This window comes from Medicago sativa, chromosome 5 (genome assembly GCF_051527215.1).
Source record: "Medicago sativa cultivar Bolivia chromosome 5, Bolivia_mono, whole genome shotgun sequence".
NCBI lineage: Eukaryota > Viridiplantae > Streptophyta > Magnoliopsida > Fabales > Fabaceae > Medicago > Medicago sativa.
The window spans coordinates 8,943,122-8,965,555 of NC_140753.1; the positions used below are offsets into that span (position 1 = coordinate 8,943,122).

Genomic DNA, 22,434 nt, shown 5'->3' on the forward strand with positions numbered 1-22,434 from the left:
AGTAAAACCAAGTGTTCAACATCTGAAAGTGTTTGGTTCATTGTGTTTCAGACATGTACCTGATCAACTGAGAAAGAAACTTGATGACAAGTCTCAAGCTATGATCATGGTTGGATATCACTCAACTGGTGCCTACACACTTTATGATCCAAGCAGTAAGAAAGTTGTATTCAGCAAGGATGTAAAGTTTGATGAATCAAAGGGCTGGAACTGGAAAGACAAGGCATCAAATAACATTGATAGTCAGCATCATCTATCTGATTCAGAAATAGAAGATGCTAGTACTGAAGAAACTGAAGAAATAGTTGGTGATACAGATGAAGGAGGTGCAGGAGTTGTCAATAGGCCAACAAGGAATACTCAACCACCAGCCAGGTTGAGAGATTATGAGAGGTTCCCAGATCAAGAAATCACAGATGAGGGTGATATGATACAGGCAGCAATGCTTGCTGAATCTGAACCAGTATCATTTGAGGAAGCTCTTAAGCAGAGTCATTGGAAGAAAGCAATGATTGAAGAACTAGACTCCATAGAAAAGAATGAAACTTGGAGATTGGTTCAATTACCTATTGGTAAGAAGTGTATTGATGTAAAGTGGGTTTTCAAGACAAAACTGAAGCCAGATGGTCAGATTGCAAAGTACAAGGCCAGGCTAGTTGCAAGAGGATTCCTGCAGAAGTATGGTCAAGATTATTATGAAGTATATGCTCCAGTGGCAAGGATGGAAACAATCATATTGATTGTTGCTATAGCAGTGAAGAACAACTGGTCAATGTATCAGTTGGATGTTAAATCTGCCTTTCTCAATGGTGAACTTGAAGAAGAAGTATATGTGAGTCAACCATCAGGATTTGAGATAAAGGGAAAGAAGGAGTATGTATATAAACTTGACAAAGCCCTGTATGGTTTGAAGCAAGCTCCAAGAGCTTGGAATAAGAAGATACATAGTTTTCTTGTTCAGCAAGGCTTCCTGAAATGTGTGACTGAACATGGAACCTACTGCAGGAACACCACAAATAAGCTCATTGTATGCTTATATGTGGATGACATGATTGTTACTGGAAACAATGAAGAGGAAATGAAAGTTTTTAAGAAGAATATGATGAAGGAGTTTGAAATGTCTGATCTGGGCAATCTCACATATTTTCTAGGAATTGAGTTTGAAATGAATTCACAAGGAATTCTAATACATCAAAGAAAATATGCACAAGATGTTTTGAAGAGGTTCAATATGCTGAATTGTAAACCAGTTTCAACTCCAGTTGACACAGGAGTGAAACTGTCTCTGGAAACTGATGAGAAAGAAGTGAATCCCACTTTGTTCAAGCAGATTGTGGGATCATTGAGGTATCTGTGTCACACTAGGCCTGACATTGCATATGGTGTAGGTTTGATCAGCAGGTACATGGTGAAACCTACCACTTCACACTTAGTTGCAGCAAAGAGGATTCTAAGATATGTGAAGGGTACAAGCAGTTATGGGATTCAGTACTCTAAGAATCAGAGTGGTGAACTAGTTGGCTATTCAGACTCTGACTGGAGTGGAGACAAAGATGATAGGAAGAGCACATCTGCATATGTGTTCATGATTGGAAATGCAGTTTTCTCTTGGAGTTCTAAGAAGGAACCAGTGGTTGCGCTATCATCCTGTGAAGCAGAGTACATTGCAGCCTCCATGACAGCATGTCAAGCTCAATGGATCAATATGTTACTGATGGAACTTCAGTTGGTGAAAGATGAGAAGATGGAGCTCAGAGTTGATAGCAAATCTGCTATAGATTTGGCTAGACATCCAGTGGCACATGGAAGAAGCAAGCATATTGAGACCAAATTCCATTTCCTAAGACACCAGGTAAACAAAGGAAAGCTGGAAGTAAAGCATTGCAAGACAGAAGAGCAGATTGCAGACCTGCTCACAAAGCCTTTGAAGCAAAGCAGCTTTGATTATCTGAAGGAAAAGCTAGGAATGGCTGAAGCATCTAACTAAATGAATTAAGGAGGTGTATTGGTTTAGTAATTCAGTTTAGTTAGAGTTAATTTTATCTTTTAATAGTTTGTTAATAAACTTGCACTAGAAGTAACTATCTCAAGTTACTTGCATGTGAAGTAATGAGTTTGTTTCAATTTTTGTTACATTACTTGATGTATAAATACTTCACAGCCTTTGTACATATGATTAGTTCATTCAATCAATAATATTTTCACAAGTTTATCTCTCTCTCTCTCTCTCTTCCTTCAACAACAAGAAACCCTAGAAACCCTAACCCTAATTTCTTCAAATCTGCACATAGTTCTTGTGATTTTCATTCAATCTTTATGCGTTGTTCCATCAAATCATATGTTTGCATCTGAAATATTTTTATTATGTTTTTTTATCTTATTCTATTTTTATCAAATTCTGTTATCTCATCTATGTTTATTCTATATATCATGATAATCTAAGAGATTAATGAAGCAATATTAATTATTCTTTGCTTTTGTTTTGTTTTCGCAATATTAATATTATTCTAGTTACGTCAACGTAAGTTAATATTAATATGATTGATATGAAGTTAGTTCATACCTTGAAAGAGTGTAGGTTCATTTCCGTTGTTAGCGTAAAAAAATATTGTTTATGAATAATTCGTAAATATGTTTATAGCGTTGTATGAACTTTGAGGAGTTAAAGATTATTTCTATTTATAATCATTTCGATTTCTTCTGCTTTGAGAAATAAAGATACAAAAAAGTTTGAGAAAAAAGTATAAAATGATTGACGACCATGAGACCTACTTAGTAGTATGATCCGCTATTTATTTTATGTGTTTATGTATCTCCAAATGACATATTCCATTTATTTTGTCAAATGAAGAGGATCCTCACCTAACTTTGAGACATGTCTAATTCTTACACTTCTTTAAAATCCAACTCATCTAAATAAAATAATGAAAAAATAGTATTCTTTTTTTAAGGATAAAAAAATACTAGTATTATTCTAGTTGCTAATTAAATCACAGGATAAATTTTGTGAACAAAAAAATAGTCTAGTTTTGAAGTTGGTTACAAACAAATTTTAAACAACCATGATTAAAAATAAATAAACTAAAAAAAATCATTTTATTGGGTTTGATCATTGTTTAGTCCTTTTTTTCTCCATTCTTTCACGTCTACTTAATAATCAAAATGCTAAGTGTAAGCATATGAGTTGGAATTTGGATCGGAATCAATTACTTACAGTACAGCTCTCGTAAATCAGAAGAACACGGAGTCGTCTCATCGAAATCATCATGCATGTAAGATAATTATGGACATGTGACAGATAAATCAGAAACAGAAGCAGTATGTATACAGAGTTGAATGTTCTGCCGTGGACTCTAACAATGGTTGACAATGAGATCAGAGATGGTTGATGGAGTACATCCTTTTTTGGGCTAAATAATTTGATAATTGTTTGATAATTGCTTCATTTAAAATGTTTAAATGGTGTTTCTATTATTGTACGTTTAATAATGGTTAATTTATGTCGGAGAATATACAAAACATACATTGTGGTTTCTTCTCTTTTAATTGAATTATCTTCTTACACAAAAGATGATCAATAAGAATCAAAGTCCTCTCAATTTTCTCCATTGTTATAGTTTTAATTGGACACCCTAAAACATTTAAAAAAATTAGTAATGAATATAATAAAAGTAGAGAGAAAATGAAAGGATCCGGTCTCGTTTGATAGTATAGTAGTAGTATTTAATTAACTGCTAGAAGGAGAGAATGTTTGTTATAGACTATAGTGCTTGGCAACAACGGTAAACAGTGGCAGCTAGCGTTAATATAATTAACCACTAGCACAGCATATACTTAAAAAACAGTGATTAATGTTCTGTAAAAGTTGGTTTAAATAATAAGGAAATGCATTCTTTTTAGCATGAGTGTATGATTTCGAGTTTAAACGTTAAATTAAGATGTGCCTCTACACTAACTAGCAAAAGAGAAGACGATGATGTGCCTCATGTGCTATATACGACACGTAGTGTAGAGCGTGCAGCTCTAGTCCACTCGACTGACATGGCAGAACAGGAACACGATTAGAAGCAAAACAGCAACAACTAGAGGAAGAGCAGTAGCGACTGTTTATTTGTGGTTCTTAAGGTTAAACATAGTTACTTTACTCATCCATCCGTCATTTTCCCGTCTTATATTAACCACTCCTTTGTTCTTCTTAACTATACTAGCTAGGTTTTACTTTTCTCTCAAAACACTATACTATCTCTTGACTCATTTAATAATTTCAAACTATGAAAAATGCATAAATTAAAGACTCAAAATGTTTCCAAGAGCATAATTGATTTGATGTAGAAGTGAAATTTCTCAACTTAGTGAAATTTTTACCATTAAACTAATGTACAAAGTCAAATAACTTTTTTACTCCCTCCGTTTCAAAATGAGTGTCGTTTTAGGTGTTTACACACATATTAAGAAATGCAATGATTAAAAGAAAGAGAATAGTTATTTTACCAAATTATCCTTATTACCTATTGGTTAGTTTTAAAAGTAATACTTTGGAAGTAGTGTGCAGAGTATTAATTGGAGGGTACAATTGAAAAGAAAAAGTTATTATTGCATTGGAAACTGAAAGCGACACTCATTTTGAAACAAATTTTTTTGGCTAAAGCGACACTCATTTTGAAACGGAGGGAGTACTTAATTACTCTTATCAAATATCAATATATGGAAACTAATAGTACATTATAAATAGTTTTTCGCATGAAAATAAGAATTCTCCCAAAAACTCTTCATGCAACAAATTTAAATATAAAATAGTAGTATATCAAGAGTAACATATTGTGATATATACTCCGTCCGGTCCTTTTTATTAGAAATAAAAGTGAGAATTTTTTTGGTCTTTTTTATAAGAAATATTGACCAAGTTTCAAGTACCATGTTTAAAACTAAATTGCTTTTGTACCCTTATTTATTATGAGAGAGAATAATAAAAGTAAGTAAGTTGGTGGAATAAAAAGTAATTAATTTATGGATATTCATGGAAATTTTTTTAAATGTGGAGGTGTATTAAATGAAGATGACTATTTTCAATGTATTTTCTTGGTCTTGATGTTTTATGTCCTTTGTTTCTTGTATAAAGGGCTAGAGGGAGTAGTAAGTAAAAAGAGAGTCAACACATGTTTTCAGGTGAGCGTTTAAGAGTCAACTCATCTAAACTTTAAAAATACTAACAACTTTTATTTTTCAATTTTTTCCTTTAACTTTCACTCTTTTATTGAATTCGCCTGAGTCTTACCATGTCATGTAAGACTCATTTTAAAAGTGTGCGACCCCAATGATTTCACTTATAAGACAATGAATGATAAAAAGAAATGAAAAGAGAGTGTTCATATCGCTCATTCAAGATATTTAAGCTCAAAAGTATGCATTGACATGCGTAATAGGGTCAACTGTGTCATGTATTATGGGACGGAGGGAGTATTATTTATTGTGGCGCGTGGGGTGCAGGTGATAGTAAGTAGCGTGAAATGATATAGTACAAAACCCGCACACAAATCTTTCCTCCATACCATGTCCATGTCCATGTTCTTCTCTTCCCATTCCACTCCATGGATTTGTGAAAATATCATCAACATTCAACTAGTTATAGTTGTTGCATAATGCATTAGTAACATTACTATGTTCAATGTTCATTCATGCTGTTCACACAAACAACACAACACCGCACCGCACGTTAACTAACCCAACCAAACCAACTTTCTCGTAACTCTCAAAACTCCACAACCATATTCAATATTTTCACACCAAGACCAAGAGAGAGAAAAATGGAACATAACAACAACATGGCTCGGTTTGACAAAAACATGTCCTCTTCACAAGACGAAATCTCTCTTTTTCTTCATCAAATTCTCCTTCGTTCATCTTCATCTTCTTCCATGCCAGGATCCATTAACCAGCTTCAAGATGGAAAGATCTCAGCCTTTGATTCAACTTCTAGACCAAACCATGCTTTAAATGTATCTTCCTCTTCTGTTGGAGCAGGAGGACTCAGTGGTAATGACACTGATGAATATGACTGTGAAAGTGAGGTATTATTCATTACTATTTTCTACTCTTCAAGTTTCAACCTTTCTTTTTATGTATTCATGTGGGGTAGCTAGTTTCTATATTTTCTTCATAACAAATTATCTTTTGTTAATTTTGTTAGAATACTATCATAAAATAATGACACTGTTTTTATTTTTTTTAATTTTTTACTCAATGTCTTGGAAAAGGTTCTTGGTTTTTAATGCAAGCAATAAAACATGGTAATTTATTGTTTGTATGTGTATTTTGGCTATGTCTCTGACTCAAATTGTTAACTGAGATTGTTGTATGTCCTAAAAAGAATAATACTTTGATTCTTGGTCTATTTCTAGTGTGGATCTTTGTATGCTATTTTGATTTAGATGAATTTGTCGTTTTGTTGTTTTTGTTGGGATTTGATTTTGGGGTTAAAAATTGCATCTTTTAAATTTGCAGGAGGGTGTGGAAGCATTGATTGAAGAAGTTCCAACAAAGTCAGCTGGTGCTTCTAGGAGTTCTTCAAAAAGAAGTAGAGCAGCTGAAGTTCATAATTTGTCAGAAAAGGTTTGTCAATTTTTGTTGATTGACGTTTCTTGATTTCAATTTTATTTGTGGTTATGTAATTTTGCTTGTGGATTTTTGTGGGACTTGTTGAGCAGAGAAGAAGGAGTAGGATTAATGAGAAAATGAAAGCTTTACAAAATCTAATTCCAAACTCTAACAAGGTGCATACAATTTTTAAACCATAGTTTAAAGGGTTTTTTTTTATTTTAATTTAGAATTATTCTTAATGTAGTGGATTGTTTCCATGTGTGTCACAGACTGATAAAGCTTCAATGCTAGATGAAGCTATTGAATACCTTAAACAGCTTCAGCTCCAAGTACAGGTTTGTATCTTTTTTATTTACTGCACTTTTGTCCTATTTTGGGAGGTTGAGAGCTTCATTTATCCTCAACTTAAACCCAGCATCTCCACTTTTCATTTTTTTACATAGGTCCCACCCTTACACTCATTTTTACTTTTTACAACACAACCACCCTATTCTCAGCCCGTCATCAATACTAAATATTTATGAAGCATTGACACATACGCCAGTGTCTTACAAGGCACCAAAACTAATTTGAGAAGATGTAAGTAATGGATTCTAAATACTTCTCTCGACGGCTGACAGTGACACATGTCAGACACCAGACACGTCTTAAATTTGAATCGTCGGTGCTACATAGATTAATATTGATTACAATTGGAGATTTTATGATATAGAGAATTACCAACATTTGAAGGATAATTAGTGGAAATACAACATGAAATGTTTGTCACTTTTCAATTAAGCAAATTGGAATATTGTTGTGTTACTACGGAGTATCTTGTTAAATCAAAGTTTATTATGTTTTTTAAAATATAAGAAAATTGACCTTGTTAGATTGAATTTGCTATCAAAGGTAGCTTAATTCCTGAACTGTATGTGATCCTTATGAGGATATTTCAGATGCTGTCATTGAGAAATGGATTGAGTTTGCATCCTATGTACTTTCATGAAGGCTTACATTCTCTGCCTTTGTCTCGGATGAGTACGGTGTTGAGTGAAGGAAACGGTTCTAACCCTTTAAATATGACATCTACTCTGCCTCATCCCCTAGACAACTCCTTACTTTATGCATCCAATCTACCTAACAAAAACACATTGTCGAGTCAGCCATCAATGTCTTCCTATCCTTCATATATTAACAACACAGAAACTTCTTTCGGGGTGGAATCTGGAATCCCAGCACAGAAAAAACGTCTCCAACAATCTTCAGAGGTAAGCCAATCCTGCAAACTTGAATGTCGTATTTAGTTAAATTTTGAATGTATGATGTTAATCATTGTTACATGTTTTCTCTTGATTTGTGAAGCCAATACACGGCGAAGACTTGTTGCAGCACCAGCAATTGAATGCAATAAATTCTTTTACCAATCTATTAGGCGGTTCTCAAGGTGAGCGCATATTTCTTCTTTTCTAACTCAATGTAACTGTTCCACTTTTATACCACAATCTCACGCTCCTTGTTTCATAACTTCAGCTGTCAAAGAATTTCAGTCGGGCGCAATGGCTACACCTACTACTAACAATACTTTGCAAACTTGTGTTGCCGGAAGAGATCAGTCAGGAGCGGTCATGAGAAATAGTGAGCCCAACATTATATTTACATCGCAGTTAAGTAGGTAAATGGTATATGAAGCATGCCAAGATTAGATGACAAAACAAAAAATCAGATTTTTTGAAGTTTGTCGCGCTTCAAAATACGTATTTTTAATTTTACTTGCCTCGTAAACATAGAAATCCCTTAAGCATTTTGTGGTGTTGGTAAGTGGTAACAAGCCTCTGGCCTATTTGACTTGGGGGATGAGTTTACATACCCAATTTTTAAAGTTGGTAAATTATGTATAATGTATGCAGACATTATAACTACTAATTGTTGTGCTGGGTATATAATAAGCACTGTAGTAAAACCTTCTACAATGATTTCAGCTTAAGATAATGTTTATTGATGTTTCGGACAACAAAAATGATGTCAAAATAACATTTGTCTAAGTACTTGGGAAGACTTTATGGGATGCTATTGTATTGTTGGATGCAGACAAAAAATTGGAACTTGTAAAAGAATTAATGTTGAAAATCTTGACCAAGATTAGATGAGGACGAAGCTTATTGTTTGTGGAAGTAGTGCATCGACCAGCTTTTGGGTTCATGCATGTAAGAAAAAACGAGATTTTGTCACCTTGTTCGAAACACGAGATAGTGTACACAACAATCATCACACGCCACAGTCCACACGTAGTGTTTATAGATTGTGGTGATATTTATTTTTTAAATAGCAAAAAGTTATATGAGTTGCATTTTGAGACTCACGTTAACGAATCGCTCAACATATGATAACTAAGATGTTTACAAATCATCTATCAAAGAAATCTATACGTTGTTAGCATGAGTTGAGTTCAAATCGAGTATGAGTTGAACTCATATCTTTGCAAGATATGTGTCAGCTTCTTATCAATTGAGACAACCTTCATTCTGGATTATGGATAAAATTGGTAATTCATGTTTTCTTTAGCCCGCAATGATGCATGTGTGCACTTTTAACAAAATTAGTTTTCCAGAAAATTTTAGATTATTGACAAATATTTGTACCAATTCCAGAGTTTATTCGTTTTTATTTTGGTAGTATATTGGAGTATACATCGAAGCAAACAAAAATAACTACAAATCATGCATACCCCAAAAAAACAATCAATGTCAGCCCTCAACTTGGTAACAAAATCATGCACACATGCTTGGATGACATTTCTCATTTATGTTTGTATTTTTCTCAATATTTCATTCCAGAAATCCAATCGTGTGTAACATTCTTGTTGAGTTTTAAGTGTGAGCGGCTAAGAGCAACATCGTCTACGAATGAGTAAAATGTTAAATATATAATATAAGTGACTCATATATCTAATATCTTAAGATTTTAGGTGAAGATGTGGCGTCCTCCTCTTATGGTTATAGAACATTGACCAGTTATTACTTCCGACACTCTTTGGACCCCCCCAAACACATCTATAATAGACTTTGTTGTCATTCATGACACTGAACATAAGATTTAACAATTTGATGACCAATTTGCCTCATAACCCGAGAAATCAGTAGCTACGTACACTTCCATCTTAATCCTGATCAAGTGCTAAATATTCATGTTAAGAGTCCCACATCGGTTAGGAGTTGGCCTGACAATTTGTTTATAAGTGGGGGCAATCCTCGCCTCACAAGCCGATTTTGTGGGGTTGTGTTAGGCCCAACCACGATTTCTAAGATGGTATCAGAGCCTCTTCACGATTCTGGGCCACCTGTTATCAGGTTTCCGTTATCGGGCCACCCGTCATTTATGATCGGGCCACCCGTCATTTATGTTCACGCTTTAGACGTCCAATCTTGAGCGTGAGGGGGTGTGTTAAGAGTCCCACATCGGTTAGGAGTTGGCCTGACAATTTGTTTATAAGTGGGGGCAATCCTCACCTCACAAGCCGGTTTTGTGGGGTTGTGTTAGGCCCAACCACGATTTCTAATAATTCATGTAGGTTTCCGTTATCGGGCCACCCGTCATTTATGATCGGGCCACCCGTCATTTATGTTCACGCTTCAGACGTCCAATCTTGAGCGTGAGGGGGTGTGTTAAGAGTCCCACATCGGTTAGGAGTTGGCCTGACAATTTGTTTATAAGTGGGGGCAATCCTCACCTCACAAGCCGATTTTGTGGGGTTGTGTTAGGCCCAACCACGATTTCTAATAATTCATGTATGGATGGAGAATATTAGTTTTAGTTAATTAAGAATAGGATGGATGACACATTAATTCGAGAAACCTTCTTCATGGTTCGTTGCATCAAAGATTATGCTCCACCTTTAATTCTTCATGATTCGTTGCATCAAAGATTATGCTCCACCTTTTAAAATGTATCAATTCATTGTTATGGGATTATGCTAAATGTTGCAAAGTTAGCTGAATAATCCATCTCATCTGGTAATGCAAAATAATGGAGTGTGAAGAAATAGATCTATTTGCATTCCAATTATGAAGAAATTTATGTCCTTATAATGTTGATGGAAGTTTGCTTGAATGGGATTATGCTAAATGTTGCAAAGTTAGCTGAATAATCCATCTCATCTGGTAATGCAAAATAATGGAGTGTGAAGAAATAGATCTATTTGCATTCCAATTATGAAGAAATTTATGTCCTTATAATGTTGATGGAAGTTTGCTTGATAATTTGTTTAAGAAATGCTTTTTATTTTGGTACAAGAAGAGGGCTGTTTAAGAAATGCTTTCGGATAGAATATCACTAAGTCTCTAATAGTAATGTTGTTGTAGTTTTAAAAAATAAATGACTTATTTCATCTACACACAAGATAAATAAATTGTTCCCCAAAAAAAAAAAAGATAAATAAATTGTTTAAAATTTTAAATTGTTTTTTTCATATAAAAACTGTATATTTAGTCAAAAGACTTCTAGTGCTAGTGCAGTTTTTTTTTTTTTTAACTTCTAGTGTAGTTTTACTTAAAGATGTTCATATTCAAATCGATCTAAAATAAAACTGTAAAATGATCTAAAAAATCTAAAACTAACACAAAATGTTTTTTTAAGGGAAACACAACATGAATATTATTGAATGTTATTGGATGCCTTTTTGAGAAAATCACTTGGATTGAATTTTGAATATACATAAATTTTATTACTTATTTAATTTTTTATTAGTATGGAATACTGCATTAATCTATTAATTTTTATTTTAATTTAAATGCATTCACCTGGGATCTCAATTATAAGATAAAATTATTAGTTTAAGGGGTATTCATCGTTTAGATTAGCACTTTTTAATCTCATTAATGTTTTGCATTTAAAATATTGGAATGGATTCTCTCCATTGATTTTTTTTTCTCATTTTTCTCAATTGGAACATTTCAATCATAAAAATTGAAAATTAGAGAGAGAGAGACAAAATTTTAAAGAAAATATGATATTGACTTTGAAAGTTGTTGTTTCAAATATAAAATATAAATTGAAGATCCATTTTATACCTCAGATTTTTTTTTCCAATCCAATTTAGTATTTGACAAAAAATAATACTCAAACTAGTCCTTGATATTTTTATTAGTACAAACTAGTCTTCGATTCATTACAATAGATAGACTAATTTGTCTATGAAACTAGTCTCAAACTAAAACCATTCCGCCAACATAAAACAAATCCCAAAATAAGTCCAGCAACCAATGAGATGCAGCAGAGTCAACAACGAACCCTAGGAAGTACAATGACAACAATGCACTCTTCTCTCTCAGTAATAGAGTTTCTTTCTCGATGTCTCAACTCTCACAATAGATTGATCATTGTTAACAAAACTCTAAATTTATTTAAGTACTAGTTTTTTTTTATTATTATATAGCATTGGGTTATGATGAGTTATGGGGTGATTCCACTTTAACTTTTGCCTAACTCATTGAAAGAAAAAAAATAGCTGGTTGATGTGTTGGCGAGCTAAACTGCCTCATTCATGTCTCGTCATGTTTTTCTTTAAGTTAAGTACAACGAGATGTTTTTCTTTAAGTCAAGTACAACGAGCCAACTAAAAAAAACGAGTTTGAAACTTCGACGCAACCCGCCTAAAATAGTGGGCTAAATAAGCTAGCCCATCAGGTTGAATCCGTTTTGCCACTCCTATAATTTGATCCACCAATCCACCATCCTTCAACTCATTAACCCATCCACCTAACAAACAATTAGTTGATGGATTGGATTGAATCAATCCATTTCATAATATGGATTGATCACAATCCACCCATTTATATTTTTGAATCCAATGGATCAACTAAAATCAAAATACAAATTCATTGTATAAGTATAAATACTTTATTGTAAAATTAATATAAATTCTTTTTTGACCAAATATTAATTCAATCTATAAAAAAAACTTCATATTTAAATTAATTTAAAAATATTAATAATACGTTAAAAACCAAAAAAAAACATTGGTGGTCAATATTTTAATGATGTAATTAAAATTGATTTTTTAGCAAAAAAATATATATTTATTTTTCCCTAACAAAATAGAATATTTAATTTAATAATGATTTATATTAAACTGGGAAAAATATAAAAGGGAGTGTAGGTAATCAACATTGGAGCACCGCCGCATGTCAATGGAGGACCATCGTGCACTGGCGTGGGATTGGCGGCGACAATTGTGGGTCATCCAGAGCCCAGAGGTCTGGCGTTGACCTAGTTATTGACCACCTCCATTAATATTCATAAATTATTTAATTTTTATTAACATAAATTTATTTTAAAAATTTATAATATTTAACTATTTTTTAAAAATTTGGAAATATTATTTCAGGCCCAATAAAAAAAAATGAGCTAGAAGTCCTCTAAGTGCGGCTCGGTTGATAAGCTTCATTGACAATTAATATACGGGAGTCGGGGTTTGAACCTTGGTTTCACCATTTATGCACACTTATAGTGTGTGAGTCTATCTACTAGGCTACTTCATAAAAAAAAAAAAATGCACTCATAATAATTTTATGTTATTGAAAATAGAATAATTAATGGATTGAATGAATTTTATGTTTAACGGATGTATTGGATTGAATCTTTTGAAATAATTTTTAGTGGATTGTCATTGAATTAATTGATTGTTTTGATTCATCCATTACCATTTAATCACTCTTAGTGGGGATTTGAAGAATCAATCTGTTTTTCACTGTCCAAACTTTCTTGGAAATGAAACAAATGAGATTTATGCAGTCAAGTTCCTTAAAAAAAGTAAAAATTTGTACTCACAAATTTATCACATTGAACACATTCCCAGTGGTTAGATAAAGAACGGACGATCCAAATTTTAATGAATTTTTAATTCATTTTAAATTAAAAAAGAAACTTAATAAAAATTTAAATCGTCTGATTTTGATTTAATCATCGCAATGAGTTGATGTAGTAAGTTTGTGACCTCTAAACCCATTTGGGTTAGCCAAGTGGTTGGCTTGGGATCTTGGAGTGTGCTCCTCTCAAGGCTTAATAGTAGTTTTCGTCACCTAACTTTTAAGAAGTTGCGATTTTGACCCCCCTAAAAAAAAACTACAAAACCACCCCCTAAGTTTTGCAACTGTAGCAATTTTGGCCCCCCAAGACAAAAAAAATAAAAATAAATAACACGTGGCACCTCACTTAGGGTGCCATGTTAGCGTAGACCGAGTCAAAATTGGCCTTGAGGGTCAAAACTGCCGCATGTGCAAAACTTAGGGGGCGGTTTTGTACTCACAAATTTATCACATTGAACACATTCCCAGTGGTTAGATAAAGAACGGACGATCCAAATTTTAATGAATTTTTAATTCATTTTAAATTAAAAAAGAAACTTTAATAAAAATTTAAATCGTCTGATTTTGATTTAATCATCGCAATGAGTCGATGTAGTAAGTTTGTGACCTCTAAACCCATTTGGGTTAGCCAAGTGGTTGGCTTGGGATCTTGGAGTGTGCTCCTCTCAAGGTCTCAAGTTCGATTCCGTCTGGTGCTAATTTCGGTGGACAAGTCCATTTAGAGTTTTGTTCTGGCTTAAAACGGGACCCCCGCAAGTGGGCGGTGGGATTGGTCCCCTCGAATTAATCGGTCCTTGAATCAGATACCGAATTTTTTTTAAAAAAAAAGTTTGTGACCTCTAGAAAGCTGTCCTAAAGAAACCCTTTCGTGTTACAAAAGACAGAGAATATTACTACTACAAACAAACAAAAGTACCAACAGAAATCATTGTCCAATCCAAACATTTTTACAAAAGAAACCCTAACGTCTGTCACCTTTTTTTGTTTGTACGCGCGTGAGCTCACGCTTTCTTCACACTGAAACTTCGTTTTTCTTCTTTACTTTGAAGAAGAAGAACACCAACGCAACAACAATGGATTCAAATGGTTCCATCAAACCCTCTAGGGTGATACCTGGACCCACAAATCCAATGGTAACACCTCTACTCACAGATCACTATCAATTCACAATGGCTTATGCATACTGGAAAGCTCACAAACATCAAGAACGTGCTGTGTAAGTCATCATCATCATTCATCATTTTCATCCAAAATATTAAAATTGTTATATTCTTCGTTCATTACATAATTTAATTTTATTATTGAATTCTAATAATGTTTTATTTTATGATGTGAATTGTCATACGTTGTTTTGGTTTATAATAATATAAGAAGATGAGATTCGGTTTAATTTATAATAATGATAATGTTTTTATTTTTCAGGTTTGATTTGTATTTTCGTAAGAATCCATTTGGAGGGGAGTATACAATCTTCGCTGGTTTAGAAGAATGTGTGAGGTTCATTTCTAATTACAAGATATCTGAGGAGGAGATTCATTTTCTTAAGGATAATTTGCCTGGTTCATGTGAGGTAGGTAACTAAACCATTATCTGAATTGCATGTGATATTGTGATTTCATTATATGTTGAGGAAGAAGAATTTAAACTATGCAAATAATTGAATTTAAGTCTATAGAAAAAATTTCAATAACAAGATGTAATGTAATTATAAAGACAGTGTATATTAAGATTTTAGTTGTTACATAGGGGACTGAAACAAAAGTATATGATATCAAGTGATTAACAACTTAATCAAGTGATTATGTATATGTTATATTATAATAGATTATCACTTCAAAAATATAATTTGAATTTGCTAATTATGGATTAAATTTAAATCATAGGATGGTTTCTTTGACTATCTTAGAGGAATCGACTGTTCCGATGTTGAGGTGTATGCTATTCCCGAAGGAACTGTTGTTTTTCCCAAGGTTCCCCTTATGAGAATTGAAGGTCCAGTTGCAGTGAGTATCTTCTACCATTAAATACTCTATTAGCTCATACACTTATTATTTTTAGTCTTATTTCTCTCAAGGACTATCCACATCTTACGTTGAATCCATGTTTCTATTTTTCAGGTTGTTCAATTGCTGGAAACACCTTTTGTCAATCTAATTAATTATGCATCGTTAGTTGCTACTAATGCTGCAAGGCACCGTTTTGTTGCTGGGAAATCTAAAACTTTACTCGAGTTTGGACTACGAAGGGCTCAGGTTACTAACTCTTACTTAAAACAAATGATGAGTTCGTTACGGAAGACTTCCTTTCCTCAATATTCATCAAAAGAATGTTGTTTTAATGCAGGGGCCTGATGGCGGAGTAAGTGCATCAAAGTACTGTTATATTGGAGGATTTGATGGAACAAGGTATTATCTATTAAACAACTTCAATTCCGGTTTGTTTGTCACGGTAATACGAAGGACATTTTGATAATATTATGTGTATATCTAGAAGTAATCTGGCTTGAGATTTTTTATGGACTATGCTTTTTACAGTGCGATATTCTGTCGTGTTAGTATTGGTTTCAATTTAAAATATTTCTAACAAGATTTTTTCATACATTGCAAAGATTAGAGAATATTTAGTTGCTTTCAATTTAAGATGGCAGGGCATGATTTTGGCATGATAGCATGTAAAATAGGCCCTATTAGTTTGTACTTTGTAATTAAGTTAGGTTAAATTGCTTCCAAAAATCTAGATTCTTTTGGGTTTTGTTCAAAAAGTTCTAGTAAATCCTGGATCACATAACTTGGAGTATGGTAGGATATAAATAAATTCATTGGAAGCAATTAGTATCTGTTACCACATACCGTATTCAGCCATATGTATTAATGCATCCTGTTGCAAGAAATCACGGAAATCTGATTTTGAAAGTGTAATTAGAGAAGAGGCAGACTTGCCAGGGATAAAGAGTAAGGTTTAAACATTGATTGCCAACTCTTGATTAAAATATCAGCATATTTTTTGTGCCATAATGATCAAAATATCATGACATCCTTTAACATTTTGTTTTGCTTTAGTAAACTTTAATTTCTTCTTGTTGCTTGTGTAGAATAACTTGTTTTTTCATGTGGCACGTTCTAGCAATGTTGCAGCAGGAAGGTTATTCGGGATCCCCCTTCGTGGCACTCATTCACATGCCTTCGTTAGCTCATATATGGTGAGTTTTCAACCATTTCATCGAATTTTTGATGTATTTAGAAAATATTTATGAAGATAATTTCAACGAGTTGTGCTCAATATTTCATTTGTAATACATAACCATTTATCGTCTAAAGGGAAAAATTTCGGTTTGATCTATCCATTCCATCCAAAATGCCAAAAGGGACAAAAAAAGTGTAATTAACTATTTCCAATTACTATGTTTTTCAAAGGAGAGTTCAAATTTTTCTAATGGAAGAAAGTGATGAGGCATGCTATTTAGTGGGAAGATAGAGTATATCCCCTCCTATTATAATAATAAAAAACCAGTCCAGAATTTGTTGATTCATATTCTTCTCTGATTGATCATGTTATGCTTTATTATGATATTATGATCTGAGTCATTTCCTTTGCTTACTTTTGTATGTCCTGCAGAGCCTTGGTGACATTTCAGACAAATCGCTGCTTAAAAAAGATGGTTCAAATACATGTAAAGATTTTGTTGTTTTGGTTCAAAATTGGCTGAACAAAATTAAGGTAGCATCCATAATGATATATTCTCGTGGTACTTAGCTGAATTGTTTTGGGGGAGTAGGGATTTGGTTTGACGTAATCTTGATAGCACTTACTTCTATAACCACATGACGACAATGATGTTCTATCGAGTTGATGATGGTATGCCTATTAGGATTGTCTTATCATGAAAGATGGAAACTTCAATTTATGTCAAAGTTGTAAGCTATTACTATCTGAGGAACATGGAATATGAATAGCAGGATATAAAATACGAATACAACATACAAGGATTATTAGGTTTATGAGAATTTATTGTTATTTTGGAATTGGTAATTTTAGGGCTATTAAGGTGTTTTAAAGAAATTTAGTAACTTAGAGCTCACATTTCTTATCAAGTTTAGATTGTTGTGTGCTTAGATTTCTACATCGAATTATGTTATGGATTAGGCATCACTGTATTGTTTGTCCCTTGTAGGCCAATTACGTAACTTGTTACACTCCCCAATTTCTTCCCCATGTGACCATTCTTATTGCATATATGTATGATCTCTGTTGTGTTTCCACTATGCAGTGGTCAAATTCGCTGTGTGGCATTTTTTCTGAGACCAATCAAAGTGAGCTGACAGCATTCATATCATATGCATTGGCATTTCCTAATAACTTTCTTGCCCTTGTAGACACTTATGATGTAAGTATTTAATATTATATTAGTTACTTTATATTTCTTACAATAAACACATAATCTTTGCTAGACTGTAACCTGCAATGTCCAATGGTTGTGGCTTAGGCTTAGTTTAGATTAGCTTCTAGCTTATGGGAGCTTCTCAATTAAAAGAAATTAATGGTTCTTCACTTATAGAAAGTCCTATATTCATGGAGAAATTAAATGAAATGACATTTAAAAAATTGAGGTGCAGAAGTTAATTGCAACTTATACGAGAAGCAATTAATTGAAGAATTCATTGCAAGATTCTTTCAATATTTCTTAATTCTTAACCGAAGGGTAAAGACCAAAAAAAAAGTTTCTGTTTCTGCATTTAATTACATTTGCGTCTCTTGACAGGTCATGAGAAGTGGAATTCCTAACTTCTGTGCAGTTGCATTAGCTCTCAGTGATCTAGGGTATGTCAAGATGTTTTTCATGTTCACCAATATAACTTGAGTATACGGTTTACGTGGCTATTTGAACTCTTTCGCTTTCTCATTTTGCTTCTGTGAGCTGCTTCCTTATTGTGGAAAGTCTATTTTTTTTTCGGCGTATCCTTAGCAGTCTTTCTGTGGCATACCTGTTTTTTGATGCAAATGTTTCTTATGTTAAGAAGCCTTTACCTATGCAGATACAAAGCAGTTGGTATTAGACTGGACTCTGGTGACCTTGCATATTTATCTAGTGAGTCGAGGAAGTTCTTTCGTTCCATTGAGGAGGAATTTGGATTATCCGGTTTCGGGAAGATGAGTATCACAGCTAGTAATGACCTTAATGAGGAAACATTAGATGCTTTAAATAAACAGGTAACTTTTATTTGGATACTGAAATTTTTAGCTTTTTTTTTATACTCAAAATTATTTGTTGGTTATTCATTATACTAATTTTAATTGCTTATTCAAGCATATATTAATTTAGTTTCTCATAATATCCTACTTTTTTGTATTGGATTGGATTTTTCCCTGTAGGGTCATGAGGTTGATGCCTATGGAATTGGAACATATCTGGTTACATGTTATGCTCAAGCAGCTTTAGGTGTGGTTTTCAAGCTGGTTGAGATAGACAATCATCCGCGTATCAAACTTTCCGAAGATGTCTCGAAGGTTTGAACACATCTAACACAAATGGAATCGTCTATTCGCATTTAATTATAAATCAATAATCTTTCTGTCCTTTTTTTCTTCTGTTTTGCAGGTCTCTATTCCTTGTAAGAAGCGAATTTATAGATTGTATGGGAAAGAAACTTACCCCTTGGTTGACATAATGACTAGAGAAAATGAACCCCCTCCAAAGGTAGTTTTTGACTTGGTTTGTGTGACCCTCTTCAAATGGATTAATAAATTTTGAACTCGTTTGATTATGCGTTGGTGCTCCTAAACTCACGTCTGCATTGTCACTTCTAAAAAAAAATTCTGCATACAACGTGAAAGCTACTATGTAGTAGCATCTCCAAAATCAAGTCCGTGTCCAATGTGACGCACCATCACACACATGCTTAATCCATGTCAATCTGCCATTATGTTGGCTAGTTAAGATTACCAGTCACATCCACGTAATTTAATCACGGGATTAATCTCTAAACTGAGAGTGACTTTAAAAGGATAAGAGACAATTATATCGATTAACTACCACTATTTTTAAAAAATATAAATTTAATCATTACTGTTTTAATCAATTATTCTAAAATGAATTTTTCTGAAATCAAATCATTATAAATGTTACACATTTGACTTTGCTTTACTACCGTAGGTAGGACAAAGAATATTGTGTCGCCATCCCTTTCAAGAATCTAAGAGAGCATATGTAGTGCCACAGCATGTTGAGGAGCTTCTAAGATGTTACTGTGATGGGAGTTCAGGTAAAATAGGACTTAATTGACATATAGATAAAAAGAAGCTTATTGTAACTTTACATGCATTTATCAGTAATTTTGATATACTCAGTAAATGTAGCTGACAGTAAAAAAAATTGTTTTTCTTTTATAACATGCTTTTTATTTATTGAAGGAGATAAACAGAAGCTTATTGTAACTTTACATGCATTTATCAGTAATTTTGATATACTCGGTAAATGTAGCTGACAGTAAAAAAAAATTGTTTTTCTTTTATAACATGCTTTTTATTTATTGAAGGTAAAAAGAGTGAAACCTTACCACCTTTGAAAGACATAAGAGAGAGATGCATCAAGCAACTTGAACAAATGCGACCTGACCACATGAGGAGACTTAATCCAACTCCATACAAGGTCTGTAGCTTTAAATTATTCTGTAATTTTCATTTTAAACAATTTTTTTGATATTTTTACTTCAAACTTTGGGCAGGTTAGTGTCAGTGCAAAATTGTATGACTTCATTCATCACCTGTGGCTCAATGAGGCACCTGTTGGGGAGCTGCAGTAACTAGAAAAATAAAATGGCATTGCTCTTTGTGATTTGGGCTAAAAGAATTACTATAGAATTCCGTACAGTCGGAGTATATACATGTTGGAGTAATCATTATTCTGTCAAGAATCATGCGCGATAAATTATCTTGGCTCTCAAGGAAATGGCCTGCTTTTTGGAACTTTTTTATTAGGTTACATGTAATATTGATTGTAGAACTTACTTGTCACAGTAGAAGTAGGAGATGCCAACGGTTTTCCTCATATGTTACAGAATATGTCTGTTAAGAGTTTTAAACTTGATTAACATATTCTGAATGCTTACAAGATAATGCTGTGTCTGTAAGAACAACACAATTCTTTATTGCGCACACACACACGATGTGTTGAGATTTCGAAAGAAAGAGATAGATGATAGGATTGAAAGAAGAGAATAGAGAGTATTTCACTTGAATGAGGTATATAATTATTATTGATCATCACTAGGTATTTATACACTTGCACAAATCCACACCCAGTTGGATCTCAACCAAAAGGGTTGCAACTAACTAACTAACAAAAAATTGAACTTTGAAACTAACTACGGTTACTTGCACATCAAGTCATCGACTCTAACTAGCTTGAATTACTCATTTCTCAACATACCACCTTAATTCATGTTAGTCAATGATTTGATTCCCATTAAATATCTCAGTTTCTTAAACACTTCGATTGCAACTCCTTTGGTCAACAAATATGCCACTTGATCTTCACAATGCTCTAGTCTTAGCGTTTATTTGCTTACTTGCTCTATAAGTAATTAAACCTCATCTCTATGTGCTTACTCCTACCATGTGCAATGGAATTTTTTGCTAGTGCATCAATATGATTCTACCAACAAAATAACTAGAACAATATGAGTCTGATGATGAACAAGTGGCATGTTCAACTTAGAGCATCTCCACCGCTAGAACAATGTTGATGTTCTCAAGTTAATTTTTGTGGGCCAATAATTGCCACATAGGATTCAAGAACTTTCCTCATTTTCACTACAATGCATTTAAGTTCTTAATTTGTTTTATATGGAATCCACCATGAACATCACATATTATATTTTCTTTTCCTTTCCTCTTCTCTCTCCCCTTGTTTTTGTTTTCTCTGACACAGCACTGCAAGAACGTGTTCCCCTACAAGAACGGTTCTCCAACTTGTCCTTCCATGTCATTCTCCTCCAATGCCTAGAACAAAATTCTATGTTCTTGTGCTTGTGTTTTAAGAACAATAGGTAGAACAAGCGTTGTTGATGCTCTTACTCACATTTATAATCAGACAATTCAAATCGCAGATTAACTTTTGGGTTGCACTCGCTTTTTACCTGCGGATACTCATTTGCTTTTTCATCCTTCTCCGGGTTGTGTTGACCTTTTATTGTAGGATGTTGCCAATATTTTTATTTTGACCACCATATTCATTTGTATTTTGACATAACGGCCTCCATTTTATAAAATAAACCAGACATACTTCCCAATTTTCTAGAATAAAAACCATAACTCTTTGGCAATGATGTAGTCCCTGAAAATGTGGATGGAATTTTTTTCATGAGTTGTGCATCTTTTCAAAATAAGAATGTTTTGTTTTTGTTTGCACAAATGTCGACAACTGACACCGTATATGAATACAGTTTTTTTTTTTTATTAATTTTTTATCCTTCTTCAAATACCTCTCTATGTAGGCGGAAGAATAGAGTAGGCATTGAGTAGTGTAGAGCAAGCCAAACAAAGTGTTAGACATTTTCTGAAACTAAAAGCTTCAAAACCCAACTCCAAGTTGCTGGAGTACTATCTCCCCTCATATTATGCAACCACTGAACATTATTTCATCGAACTTCATGCCATAGAGGAGAATGTCCTCTATGAAGAAAAATGGGAGTTTTTATCATCAACACACTACAATTGAGAAGACAACACAACTCTTGTGTGCAGACCTGCCAGCACAAAGAGATGTTGTCTCTGTTAGAAAATTTATGTTCATTAAGGTTTTCTACGGTTTGGTTTGGATATATTGTGGAAAAAAAAAATCATCTAATTTGCGTTCGTTAAGGTTGTACAAATTTATTTAGCACAACCAACATTCAAAATTTCAATTACTAGGTAAATAAAGTTTGACATAATATGTCACATCCGATAAACCTAATAAAACAACATATATTATCAAGGAGAAACTGTGAGATGA

General features: G+C 33.4%; 2 protein-coding genes across 2 annotated transcripts; both read left to right on the forward strand.

Annotated features, from left to right (window-relative positions):
- The first annotated feature begins 5,527 nt into the window (after window positions 1–5,527).
- On the forward strand, window positions 5,528–8,596 carry LOC146919762 (transcription factor SPATULA-like). Its single transcript, XM_085713174.1, has 7 exons — window positions 5,528–6,068; window positions 6,502–6,609; window positions 6,705–6,770; window positions 6,867–6,932; window positions 7,536–7,847; window positions 7,942–8,023; window positions 8,110–8,596. Exons 1-7 carry the CDS (start codon window positions 5,805–5,807, stop codon window positions 8,253–8,255), a joined length of 1,044 nt encoding a protein of 347 aa, XP_085569300.1. The 5' UTR covers window positions 5,528–5,804; the 3' UTR covers window positions 8,256–8,596.
- A 5,730-nt stretch (window positions 8,597–14,326) lies between these two features.
- On the forward strand, window positions 14,327–20,702 carry LOC146919763 (nicotinate phosphoribosyltransferase 2-like). The gene is made up of 15 exons (XM_085713175.1): window positions 14,327–14,658; window positions 14,865–15,012; window positions 15,326–15,445; window positions 15,560–15,694; window positions 15,786–15,847; window positions 16,566–16,641; window positions 17,058–17,159; window positions 17,710–17,826; window positions 18,202–18,260; window positions 18,476–18,650; window positions 18,813–18,947; window positions 19,039–19,137; window positions 19,594–19,702; window positions 19,976–20,088; window positions 20,165–20,702. The coding sequence occupies exons 1-15, from the start codon at window positions 14,516–14,518 to the stop codon at window positions 20,240–20,242; spliced, it is 1,671 nt and encodes a 556-aa protein (XP_085569301.1). The 5' UTR covers window positions 14,327–14,515; the 3' UTR covers window positions 20,243–20,702.
- Window positions 20,703–22,434: the final 1,732 nt, after the last annotated feature.

Bases quoted from the DNA above. Each gene is read 5' to 3' on its own strand.
- LOC146919763 (XM_085713175.1), top strand. From the start codon at position 14,516: ATGGATTCAAATGGTTCCATCAAACCCTCTAGGGTGATACCTGGACCC. The intron at 14,659-14,864 runs GTAAGTCATCAT...TTTATTTTTCAG, and splicing joins AAACATCAAGAACGTGCTGT to GTTTGATTTGTATTTTCGTA. The intron at 19,138-19,593 runs GTAGTTTTTGAC...TTACTACCGTAG, and splicing joins AAAATGAACCCCCTCCAAAG to GTAGGACAAAGAATATTGTG.
- LOC146919762 (XM_085713174.1), top strand. From the start codon at position 5,805: ATGGAACATAACAACAACATGGCTCGGTTTGACAAAAACATGTCCTCT. The intron at 6,069-6,501 runs GTATTATTCATT...TTAAATTTGCAG, and splicing joins AATATGACTGTGAAAGTGAG to GAGGGTGTGGAAGCATTGAT. The intron at 6,771-6,866 runs GTGCATACAATT...TGTGTGTCACAG, and splicing joins TAATTCCAAACTCTAACAAG to ACTGATAAAGCTTCAATGCT.